Source organism: Diabrotica undecimpunctata, chromosome 8 (genome assembly GCF_040954645.1).
Source record: "Diabrotica undecimpunctata isolate CICGRU chromosome 8, icDiaUnde3, whole genome shotgun sequence".
In the NCBI taxonomy this organism is placed as follows: domain Eukaryota; kingdom Metazoa; phylum Arthropoda; class Insecta; order Coleoptera; family Chrysomelidae; genus Diabrotica; species Diabrotica undecimpunctata.
Window position 1 is genome coordinate 15,548,553 of NC_092810.1, and position 13,477 is coordinate 15,562,029.

Consider the following 13,477-nt stretch of genomic DNA (forward strand, 5'->3'; position numbering starts at 1 on the left):
CATTCTCCATTGTCTCCTGATTTGTATTTCTAGATCTCTGTACTTGGCGATCTTTTCGTTGTATTTAACACGTAAATTATTGATGTTGGGTATCGCCACATCAATAAGTGTTGTTTGCCTAGTAATTTTATTAACTAATATGAGATCGGGTCTATTATGGGCCACTGGTTGGTCTGTAAACCACAGTGTGGTCCCAGTATAGCTTGTAGTTGTCATTTTCAAGCATTCTATTAGGGACGTATTGATAATAAGGAAGATGGTCGGTTTGGAGAAGTCCCAGTTTGTCAGCTAGTTCTTGGTGGATAATCTTTTCTACTGAGTCATGACGTTCTTTATAATCAGTACCGACAAATGCCTGGCAGCCACCGTTAAGATGTTGGATGGTTTCTTGGGCTTGGCATCCATATCGGCATTTGTCGTTTTGGACTTGAGGACCTTTATCAATATATTTCAGGTAATTTTTAGTTGGAATAACCTGATCCTGAATGGCAAGTAGGAAACCCTCAGTCTCGGGAAACATCTTTCCTGATGTCAACCAATAGTTCGACGCTGTATGGTGGACATATTTTTGGCTGATCTCATTAAGATGTCGCCCATGCAGAGGTTTACTCATCCAGGCGCGCATTTTGTCTTGCTTAATCAGGTGCTTTATGCGCATTTCTTGTTCCCTCAGTCTAGGCGGCGCCGTATCATCTACTGCGCAAATTGCTCGATGTAAAGTAGATGTCTCAGCCTGTACCTGAAACTAAGTTCTTAAATTAGCAATTTGTTTATCCAATTGCTCACCTATATCCATAAATCTTCTTCCCCCTTGATACCGCGGTAATGTTGTTCTCTCTACTGCACTACGTGGATGTTGTTTTTGCGCCTTTGTGAGAAGTGTTCTTACTTTCCGCTGAAGACCCTCTATATCCGTTTTTGACCACTTTATAATACCAAATGAGTAGCTCAGCGCGGAACAGGCGTACGTATTTAATGCCTTAAACAAATTTTTAATGTTAAGATATGACCGATTTAGTTGTCTTACTCTTCGCACGAACTCCGAAGTAAGTTCAGTTTTCATTTGTTTATGGTCAATTTTCCGCGCTTGTTTTACTCCGAGATATTTGTACATATCATTTTCACCCATTGCCTCGATGATTATTATTATTATTATTAACATGTTTTTGACTGGGTAAAAAAATATTTGAAGTAGACTAAACCTATACTTAAGCTGCAAAACAGTTTTTTTGAGTTTTCCGAAAGTTGAAAAAAGCGTACTTAGGTGGTTTCTGAAATAAACGATTCAATTATAGAACTATATAAGTCGCCATTTGTTCCAAAGCCACTCCTTAATCTGGCTTGCTCTAGTGATTGGTAAATATCTACCTTAGGTCCCAGTCTATCAGTAATTGATAGTATTTATGTTTATAAAGAGCTTATATAAATGAAATAACAAGCTAATAGCACAGTAGTAGAAAGATAGATCAATATAAAGTTACGAATACGAATGCTGCGGTGTTATGTCTTTTCTACCCTGTTGTATGGAGTAGAGGCTTGGACACTAAAACAGTTGACCACAAAAAACATCGAAGCTTTCGAAATGTGGTGCTATAGGCGCATTCTCAGAATATCATGGATGGACCGCGTCACTAACACGCAAGTACTCCAAACTTTAGACAAAAGATGCGAAATTCTAAATGAGATAAAAACTAGAAAGATGGAATACTTGGGGCACATTGTGAGAGGTGAAAAGTACGAACTTTTAAGAAATATCATGCAGGGCAAAATTAAGGGCAAAAGAAGTGTGGGAAGAAGAAAAATATCGTGGCTTCGTAATCTACGTGAATGGTTCGGGTGTAGTTCGATTGAACTTTTTAGGCGCGCTGCTAACAAAGTCGCAGTGGCCATGATGATTTCCAATCTCCGCTAGGAGTGGCACGAGAAGAAGAAGAAGAAAGATAGATACAATCTATACTTTACCTTAACCCTAGAAAGGTGGACTATTATTTACTGACAGTTATGGTGGACTATCGTAATTTTTACGACATCTAACAAAAAATTGAAAAAAAAATACAAATATAATTATAAACACTTTTATTACAATAAATTAGAAAAAATGTAAGTATTAGTAAGTGGTACACATATAAATAAAGTCGATGTACACTACTCGTTTGCATACATTGTACATATATTACCTCGGTGTTCGCCACATATAGCGTGATGGCATTGGTTGCAATATGTGGTAGTCATGCGCCTCTTTTTACTCGGACAATGGAAACATGCCTTGCGTTTCTTTTTTTCAGGTAACGGACGTTCAACTTCTTCGGAAATTTTGAGGACATCTTTAATATTTTGCTTAAGATTTCGACGTAAAGTTGGAATACACAATCGTTCTCTCAGCCAGGGTTCGGCGAGATGACGAGCCAATTCAACCATATATTCGTATCTGGATAAAACTGTTCTGTTTGCTTTTAATGTGTTTGTGGTGTAAATAACATACGAGTTAATACTTGCAATATTTATCATATTATAGAAGATACACAAAGGCCATCTCCTCGTTTTACGACCCGCATTCATATTCGAACACATTTGATCAAATGTATCCACTCCGCCTTTTGTTCCATTATAATCAGTTATTATAGTGGGTTTGCCATTTATTTTGGAAACATCAGCACCTTCGTGAAGTGTTGAAAGAAGTAAAACTACCTTATTTTTCTTTGGCATATATGATACCAATGTCTTTCTTTTATCAAAACAAAACATAGATGTATTGGGGACTCTGTTCTTTACATTTAACAATTCCTGTGGATTTTCTCTTTTATTTTTGCGAAGAGTTCCGATAATTGTCAGTTTGTACTGATCTTTTAATAACTCCTCTGCTAAGCTAACTGATGTAAACCAGTTGTCCATGGTAATATTTCTGTTACTACCATGAACTGATTTTGTAAGTTCCTTTACAAAATATGTACCCAACGGCAAACCATTTGTATTGGTTTTCTTGCCTAAATAAGGAATAGCATCGATCATATATTTCGAAGAGCTGTCACACATCATTACGATTTTGAGACCATACGAATTAGGTTTATCAGGTAAATACATTCGAAAAGGGCAACGTCCTCGAAATCCTACTAACTGTTCATCAATAGTCAAATAGGATGAAGGTGTATATGATTCTCTGCAGGTGGTAATAAAAATGTCCCATATTTCGCGTATATGCGCAAAAGGATCATCTTGCTGCCTTTCTTTTCGTGTTTCTTTTTCATCAAACCTAAGACAGTTTATGAGATATTTAAAACGCTGACCACTCATGCAAGCCTGATAAAATTTTCCTGATATATTACTGTCAAACATATATTTCACAGATAGATGACTGTCTTTATTTGCTGCAGACATTATCAAAATTGCCAATAAAGCTTGTAGCTCATTTTTACTCATGTCAGAAATATTAGGACGACTGGCATATTTTTTAGATTGTTTTGTAATTTCAGTATTTGAGTGTAACAGAGTACGACATAATATATCCTCTGAAAAAAAATGTAAGAAATATTCTTCAACTTCTGTGTAGTTTTTGGCATTTCCTTTGGGACCAGCTATAAAATGAATAATATTTCTAGCTGCCGTTCTTTTTGACAATGAAGGTATTTTGTTTGACCACTTATGCCCGTTTTTACCTTTTAGAGCCTTTCCCGGATTTACAATAAACTGAGAAACAGTGGAGTTCTCACCTGATGTTCCAGGTACTTCTTCTGTAGATTTTTCGCTTTCCACCACTATTGCTTTTATATCTGCATCCATTAAATTTACAGATGAACTGGATACACTGGATGGCTGGAAAATTTTGGAATTATCACTATTTTTAGAGTCATCTTCTTCATCTGAATCGTTCGATTCAAACTCCAAAGCATCTTCTTCTAACTCCCAGTCACTTCCACTATCTTCAAAAGGTTCCTGCTCACTATCTTCACCATTCATTATACGCTGTATTTCATCGTCTATTTCACTTGCCGTTAAAGGTTTTCGTGATGACATAGTGCTACAATTAAATAAAATAATATTTACTACAAATATAAAAAAGAATTAGATAATGACTTACCAAAAACGTCACCGGCGTCCAAATAAACTTGAGAGAAAAAAACTAACGTAGAAGGTGGACTTTCGTAAAATTGACGACGTGCCCTCAAAAAATCTAATACATAAATACAGTAGTGGAGAAACGCACTCACCGCCTGTTAAATCAAGACTAAAGAAACAGCTACTGAGAAGTGTATGGGCAGAGGTTACGCGACTGCACCCGAACTGCGGCGAAAACCGAGGAGCGTCGTCAAATTTACGATAGTCCACCTTTCTAGGGTTAAACAAGTACTCTCAAGTGAATATTGTGACACACTGTCCGCTGGTTGAGGAAATCGTTGAGTAAAATTAAATATTAAATTAGAAAATTATTAAACGATGGATTTAAATGGTATTATAATAAGCAACGTAGCAACAAGGATGTGTATTTGTATTATAATTTTCTTTATTCGAGTTAATGAATTTCAATTAACCAAGTAGCGATTATATCTACGAAGAGTTTCTTAATTATATTGCTTTAATGATCTTATGCATATATATTATATTAAGGACATTATTACAGACATTTTCATAATTAAAATGTTTGCACATTTTGACCTTTTCTTTTTGTCAATTTTTTATTTATATTAATTGTACTCTGTTATAAAGGGAGTTTCCAAGGTAACCTAAACTGGGTAAACTATTTTTTTAATAATACATACAAATCGTATGGTATCTCACGTTAACAATTCATTATCAATGAGCCCCGATTTGTCCATTGTTGAACGTAGTCCGCCTCTAGATATCTCCATCTATTTCTGTTCTCTGCTATCTACGGCTTTTGTTTCCTATCTCTGGTCACCTATCGAGTAATTTTATATCCACCTGCAGTATTTCATTCTTACAACATAACATGCTTATCTTCATTTGTGTCTTTTATTACGTTTGATAATCTATTCCACTTCGGTTCTTTTACTAACTTTATCATTTTTTAGTATTTTCATTAACCCTCTAAGAGCGGCTTCACACACACCCGGTCGCCGGTTACACGACACCGTTTACACGGTTTGGCGAGATTTCGCACTTAAACGGTTTTGTGGTCCGTGCCGAAATGTTAGTCGATCTTCACCATGAATCGAAAACACATCGTTGCCATGATGATTCTCTATCGGCGTATAAAGAGAAGAACGAGAACTACAAATGTGTGGATTCCTCCCATTAATATGAAAAGGACAGAGTTTGGTGTATATTATACTCTTTTCTTGGAACTGCGAGAAGATAAGAACAAATTTTTTAATTACTTTATAATGACAATATCCACGTTTGATGAACTACATCATCGGTTAAAGGATTCTCTTCAGAAGCAAAACAAATTTATGAGAGAATGCATTAACCCAATGCAAATGTTGGCAGTTACAATTAGTTAAGAAATTGAATCTAATAAAATTTGGGAATCACTAAACTGTGACTAGGGTAATGCTATTGTTGAAAGAGGAAACAGCTGCGACTGGTAAGAAGTGGATGGTATTATTAATGAGAACTGAGTGGCGTGTATTTGTAGCACATCAGGCGTACATGTTGCAATGTATGATATGATCAGTTTGTTGTAATATCTGACGTTGTTAATACTGACTTTGAAATGTTTAGATTTGTAGCAGTGGACTGTTGTCTAGGAAGTATATGCTGTCGTTGTTTAATGGTTTGTAATGTTTACAGTACTTTCATCTGAATTTCCAATATCTCAAATTCTTTGAAACTTTGTAACAAAGGAAATATGTTAGCAAAAAAGGACATGTGACGATCAGGTTTCTTCTTAAGAGCTTCAATCATTTCTAATTCAAAAGGGTCTGCTTTGCGTTTTCTTCCTGTTGGCGTTTTGGAAAATTTGGAGCATGGGAAGTTCTTACATTGGCAGCAGTATTTTCTTTACAACTGTTGCTGTCGGTGAAACTAGTGTCAGATGTTGCTGCTTCTGATATTTCTAATAGTCCTCCTAATAGTGTTAGTTAAACTATCTTCTGTTTGGCGTTTCCCAAATACCTTCTTTAAGAATTGTAACTGCTCGTTATAAATATACTTTTTATGAGTTACTGCCCTAGCTCCCGATCTTGTAGCTATTTTAATTCTTTTACAAGATTTTTGAAACATATCACGGATAATTTCCTATTTTTTTATCACCTGTTTACCTGTAACAACAAAAAAACATGGTTATTACTACTACAATATTTAGTACAACATACTGTTTTTTGCAGATATCTCGCCAGTGGCTGTACTTTCACGGATCTACACTACAGTTATTGACTTGGTATTTCCACAATAAGCACCATTGTCAAATCCAGGATCAGTTCTTTTGGCTATCTTGTATTATAAAACAGATGTAAATGGCCTAGTAACCAAGTAAATCTGTTACATGACATAGCCAAACTGATGAAAGGGTCTCAAATTCATCACGTGACAACCAATAGTCTCAGTAACTGGGCATTTTCTTTATACCCATGAATAACTCTACTCCAAGAAATGTTTTGACTTAGTCTTCTGTGATAGGTGTAAATCCATTTTCTCCTCCGTGCTTTTAAACGTGATATAGATTGATTTGAAATACAATTAGGTAAATTATATCCTAAGGAAATAGTTCCAAAAACACACCTGTTTATTCTTCTCTGCAGAATTTGGAATGTTTTGGCCTGTAATTTTATTAAATGGAGTTGCTTGTGTTATATAACTTTCATTTTGGTTGCAAACTAACATCTCGCTTTGCTAGCCATACTGCTAGCGGTACATCGTCTTCACTATCCAATTCCGATTCTGGATAATTTGGAGTATTGGTTATTTCATCTTGATTGTTAATTTGATCTTTAACATGATGCCTATATTTCCAATATCAGAATCCTCATTATTTGGTCGCCAAAATTCATCAACATCAAATTCATCTCCCAAGACCCTTTTAATTAATTCATATAGGAAGTGCCCTGCGGTCGTTCCAGAATACCACATAAAATACAGTAAGCTACAAAAAAACTTGTAAATGTATTTATGCAAATAACAGTACTTAGTGTGAAAAAGACTTAAAAAATATCACTTACTCGTAATTTTTGTAAATCTGAATAAACAAGAAAACAATTCAAATATGTCGCTGTCAACACAGAACGTCCAACGTCCGCTTCAAATGTGTGAGTGATTATGTTAAATCGGTTCTAAACTGCTTAAACACTTTGAATATAATATAGACAACCAACTTTTCTTACTGGTATGACTGTAAAACCGCTGTGAAGTTTAAAATAAATGTTTGTAAAGGTGGTCATCTCAGCATACCGACATTCGTCAAAGGGTTAATTTGTGATTGAAAAAGTATGATATCCTGGAGCATTCATTTATCAATAATTACCATCCCACCTTACCAATAAAGTGCCAAAAGAGACTAAATAAGAGATTTTTGGCTGACACTGGGGGAGGAAAAAACATTTAGCTACCATCACAAAGAGTGATCGCAAAATTATGACGTCAAAAATATTTATAGTTCTGAGCCCCAAAGTGTGTGCTAGAAATACACAAAATACTATTCAATTGATTTTATTTTAAAAACCTACATTAGATAGAAAGATACTAATCATCGTTTCTGTGTTTCCAGTACGCCTCTTTATATTTATTTTAACTTCGAAAGTCTACCTAAACTAAGATATAGAAACATATAAACTTTCTTTATCGCCTCACCACGGTATATTCGTCTCCTCGTGCCTAATCCGATTGTGAATCCAATAAATAAGAACGTCGATCTAGAAATGAACACTACACAATCTTCAAATAACGATCCAATGTCATATCAAGTGAAAATAAAAATGAAATTTAGAATTTTCGCCGTCTGCGTTAGAGCAAATCGTAGAGATATACGGGAAGGGTTTGTAGGTAGACAGTAAAATGGTTTGTCAAAAAAATATCTTGAAATTTTACCATTTTTTGATATAAAATTATTTTTTTTATAGGAATATTTAAATCATCTTGTTGCAAATATATCACAAATGGTATATTAAGCACTTTATCTAAAATTTCGACATAAAATTTAAAAGCCATTCGAAAATATTTGTATTTAACCCTTGAGTAATCGAGTACATGCAAATTACATAAACAGTCGAGTGGAGTCTGTGAAGCACAGTTTTTATTTTACACAATACATTAGAAACGAATAAAATAAAACTATTTGATCTATGTACAATCTTTTTTTATTTCATTTTTAATACATCTTAACCATTTAAAACCCAATGATAAAATAAACAACATCTTTAAGAAAATGCAAAAAAAAGTTAACAAAAATGTACTTCTCTTACATTTAGTATACAAAATTCTAATCCTAATTTAGGTTTTCATTGCAATCTTTTCAAATCGGTTTAACATGCTCTAAGCATAGCCATTTTTGCCATTTGACAAAAAATTATCGTGTTTTACGATTTGGACAATTGGCGTAACGACCTCGTGTATTTGGACGTAGAGGCGCTGGATCTGCATGTACTCCGCTCAATTTTTGGGCGATATTTCTGATATCCTTTTGTAAATTAGGGTCTCTTGATCTGGTTAGCATGTTCTCTCTTGTCAAGGCTAAGCCAATTGATTTCCGAAACAATCTTCGTTCTTAAATTAGGTCGTTTCCTTTTGCATTTAATTTATATATAACTGACTTAATTTATGACTGCCATGTTAAGTAAATTATAAAAAATGATCATTGCCCATCTTCAAGTGTTTTTGTCTACGTTAAAAGCCCCAAATTTCCGATCTACTGAGTCAACGAGCGATTTTGTAATGTTATCAGAAGTAATAATATTGGGCTTACAGACGTCTTCAGAATCTTCATAAATCAAGTTAACATAATGAAACGATAATAACAGTTTTGTAGATGCCAACATAAATGTTAAAACTTTTCCTTAAATCTCACCAGCTGATTATCAGTTCTGACATTCAAGCTTTCAAATACTTTATTTTGCATGATATGATCATAACAGTCAAGATCCCTAGCCTTGCCGTTGTTAATATAACATTTCAAAATTGACAATTACATTTTTTGATAGATTTTAGAATCAATCAATGTTTTCAAAAGTTAAATTAAAAAAAAATTAATATAAAATTACTTTAATTGGGAATCTTCCGGCGTTCTGTGTTTCTGTGTTTTTGCTGATTTATTTAGTAAATTAATTTTTGATCTTTCTTCACAATAACATCTTAATGCTACAGATCTTTTAAAGGCAAGATCATTTACTTAATTGTTTTTCATATAGATGTATCGCTAATAATACTCTTTTAGATGAACTGATGATGCCTAATGAACATTGGGCGAAACGTCTTCAATAAATAGATAAAGTAGCACAACTCTTGTCTTTTTTATCTTATTAAACGGTCATATTCCTTAAAGATATATATAGATATATATATATATATATATATATATATATATATATATATATATATATATATATATATATATATATATATGTAAAATATTCAATTTTAAAAACGCTCATCTAATGGAAAGTGAAAGGTAATATACTCAAATACATATCAAACTTATTTAAAAAATAGACAATTTCTAGTCAAAGTAGACAGCGTATATTTCTCAACAAAAAATCAAGAAAATGGTATACCACAAGGCTCGAACCTTAGCACTACTCTGTTTCTTGTAGCTATGAATTCTATTACCACAAAAATTTAACATCCTGTAAAAGCTAGACTTTATGCAGATGATTTAGTTTTACTTTGTAGAGGAAATACCCTCTTCAGTTCTTCAATTCAATACCCTCAAAACCAAAGCAGTATGTTTTACTAAAAGTCACCAAATTCAACCGAAGAACTTATATTTAACTGGAGGACAGCTTAAATATGTAGACGAAGTTAGATTCTTTGGTATAATTTTTGACCAAAAACTAACTTCGAAGATAGATTTAGAATATTTAAAATAGATATGTCAACCTGGAATAAATTTGTTACGATCACTCGCAAACAAAAAATAGGGCGCCGACTCTTCTACATTACTACATATCTACAAGGCCCTAGTACGTTCCAAACTGGACTACGACTCAATTAAGTACAACTCATCCAAAAAAACGTACTTAAAAACAATAGATGTTATTCAAAATACAAGTCTTTGAATTTCCTTAGGAGCACACCACACAAGTCCAATACAAACCATATACTGGGAAACTACAGAGATTCCACTCACGTTTGGAAGACAATATCTAAGTCTTTCTTATGCTGCGGCAGTATTGTCTAATCAAGATAATCCAGTTATACACAACGTATTCGCTCACCGCTTCAAAAGTTGTTTCCAAACTTTAAATCGAAACGATCATCCTTTCTATCACCATTTCTATTACCGCCTACATACCTACTTGTTAACAATAGGTATCCATTTTTCAGACACCTACGATATCTTCTCAATTCAAACCCCTCCTCCTTAGACAATTCGACTTCCTTCTACTGACAGCAGATTAACACGTCTAAACAAATCAGAAACGCCAGCAAGTCAAATTAATCAAGAATTTCTTAAAATACATATTAAGCAAATATGGTAGCTGCTTCAAAGTTTACACCGATGCCTCCAAAAACGAAGACGAAACTGGGGCAGCAATCTACTCATCAGATTATACAAAAGCTTTCAAATTACCTTCATATAAAACAGCATTCTCTGCTGAACTGTATGCGATACTAAAAGCACTAGTTCTGATAGTTAACAAAAATAAAAAGAGAAATATCATTATTACAGATTCTCTCAGCCCAATAATGGCATTAAACCAACTCTACTGTAATCATCTACTTCTCCTTCTCATTAAAAAGGAACTTAAACATGCAGAAAATATGAACATTAAAGTTAATTTTTAATGGGTACCGTCACATACTGGAATCAAAGGAAACAAGATTGTAGACAAAATAGCAAAAAATACACCTACTAACCCAAACGCAGAAGATAATACGAAATCTCTTCACACCGACCTGAAAGCATTCTTTAAAGAAAAGATTAATTCAATATGGCAAGATACATGGAAGAACTCCTCAACCAAGCTGTGTGTGACATGTGTAAAATTGTCTTGACGATAAACATTGTTTATTGCAGTGCCCCCAGTATATTGTGCAACGCAAAATGTATAACATACTATCAACATTAAATAGTGCTCTTGGAAAAGACAGTGATACTAAAAATATTTTCGCCTTTCTCAAAGACTGCAAGCTGTTATCAAAAATCTAATATTTTACTTTGTATAGATTTAGGTTTATTTCTATTTATGTATTGCTATTGTTAATACTCTATTCTTAAGTTCTAACTCTGTATCACAATCCATACACGCTAATAACCCTGCGTGGTTGATCCGTTATGTAAGGAACAAAAACTATCGCGATACTAGTTTTTTAGTACGTAAAATTTTATTAATGATATTGTGTGCTAAATAAAATAATATTTTCTTTGCAAAAAGGTAGTTAATTTGTTTTATTTCGGTCTTTATTCCAAGTGATGTAAATATTAATGTATTTCAGATGTGTTTGTTTCAGTTTCGCCATGTAAGAAATCTTAGGATTTCTACTATGATTATTAATTTATTTCTTATCAGTAGTATTTTTTGGTGCATTTTTCTAGGAGATAAAATGTACATATATAATATATTGTGAAGTTTAAACAAACTTCACAAAAACAAAATGTTCCGTTGGTGCGTTCGTTTGCTGCTTTTAATTTTTCCCTTGGTTCTTGGAGGTATTGTATATTTTACCTTATTTAGTATTACTTTTTGTTTTATCGTATATTCTAGTCATTAAAAAATGAATTAGAATTTTGAGAACTACATATTTTTTGTGTATTATTAAATTTACGACTTTTCGTTAAACCAATTCGCAATTACATATATTCTTAGAGTAAAAAACAATCATCTTCTTCTTTCAGCATCCTTTCTGATCAACTTTGACGACTATTTTGGCCATAATAACTTTGTTAACTTTAAATCCAAATAGATTAGCGGATGTCTCTTGATACCTCTTTAGCAGATTCTAGAACCAGGATTTTCTTCGGTCTGGGTTTCATCTTCCAGCGATCTTGCCCTGTATATTCCCAATACTTGTTAGTATTGGGAATATTAAGCAGGCGATCAAACTAATTTTAACGTTCTTGAAAATGTGTGAATTCTTTCATATTTTGGCCATCTTTCTTACGGCGACTTTTGCAGAATATGTGAGATATTTTGGAGAATATGAGAATTTGTGTAGAGTATGTATTTCTGATGTTAAGGTTTAATGTAATATCTCTATTAATGAGCATTTTCTTAAGTTTATAGAAGAACTATTAGAGTTTTTAGTTGTTTTTGTTTTTGTAATTGCAAAAAGTCCAACTCCAAGTAGTTTTTCTATGTAATAATTGCATGTAAAAAAGATGAACTAGTATTGATATTTAAATTATGTTTACTGAACAGTAAATTGCCAGGAAAATTAAAGAATTTGGTGTGTTTAAATGGTGTGTGAATCTAGTAGACAACTTTTGAATGGCTCTACCTACATAAAAGGTATTGCAATCATCACATCTCCATTTATAAATACCACTCTTATCCAGAGTGTTCATCCTATGTTTGGTGTCAATCAAAAAGGAACCTAAAGTGTTATGTAATATGAAAGATATTTTTATATCCTCAGTTTTGGAAATGAAAAGTTTTGATATTTTTTTGGTAATGTTTCTAATATAAGTAAAGGAGAAAAACCTACTGTTACAGCTTGTCAAATTTAAGGTGATACTTGACAAATTTGTCCACTTGCGTAGAAAATTAAGTGAGAACGCATTCGAAGGAAAAGAGATACATAATGCGCTCGGTCTCTTCGCCTCGTTGGTACACTCCATACTACAAGTTTACAGAGAGTGACCTTATTTATTAAAGGAACTTCTATGATATGTTTATATTGTATGTTATTTTGACGTTTCAATTTTTCTTTCGGAAATTTTTCTCAAAATAAAAAATATTTTGTTTTTGTTACTTGGTAAAAAAATTCTTCAAATAATTATATTTTATTTGACTCATTAATATTGACCATTCAGTCATGTTGAAGTAGCAGTTTTTTCGAACACTTCTATAAATGTCTCGTTCTGTAATTTTATAAGAGGAATATTGGCAGAGATGAAAGCTTTACATTTGCGTTACAGTAAACTGTATAAGAATAAAAGAACAGTAGTTAATCTTATACCTGGAACATACCGACGAAACATTTATTACTTAATTTTTATACTAGAGTTGTCGTAATATTTTATATTATAGTCATATACTTTTATTCTTCGGATCTTCAACATTTTAGCATTTTAGTTAGTCATAAATATTTTAATCTGTTGTTTATTTCTTTACAATAGAATAATACCAGTCCCGTTGGGCTGGTATAATAATACCCAATACACTACGGGCTGGTATATTAGGAATAAGTCTTTCATGAATCCATTTTT

At 33.1% G+C, this 13,477-nt stretch overlaps 1 protein-coding gene across 2 annotated transcripts in view; it reads left to right on the plus strand.

The window, feature by feature from the left end:
* The first annotated feature begins 11,647 nt into the window (after positions 1–11,647).
* LOC140448305 (macrophage mannose receptor 1-like) overlaps positions 11,648–13,477 on the plus strand; it is a 33,148-nt gene continuing 31,318 nt past the window's right edge. For both annotated transcript variants that reach the window (XM_072541392.1, XM_072541391.1), the window contains exon 1: positions 11,648–11,758. In XM_072541392.1, the coding sequence (XP_072397493.1) occupies positions 11,704–11,758 (55 nt within the window). In that variant the 5' untranslated portion in view covers positions 11,648–11,703. The remainder of the gene's footprint in view (positions 11,759–13,477) is intronic.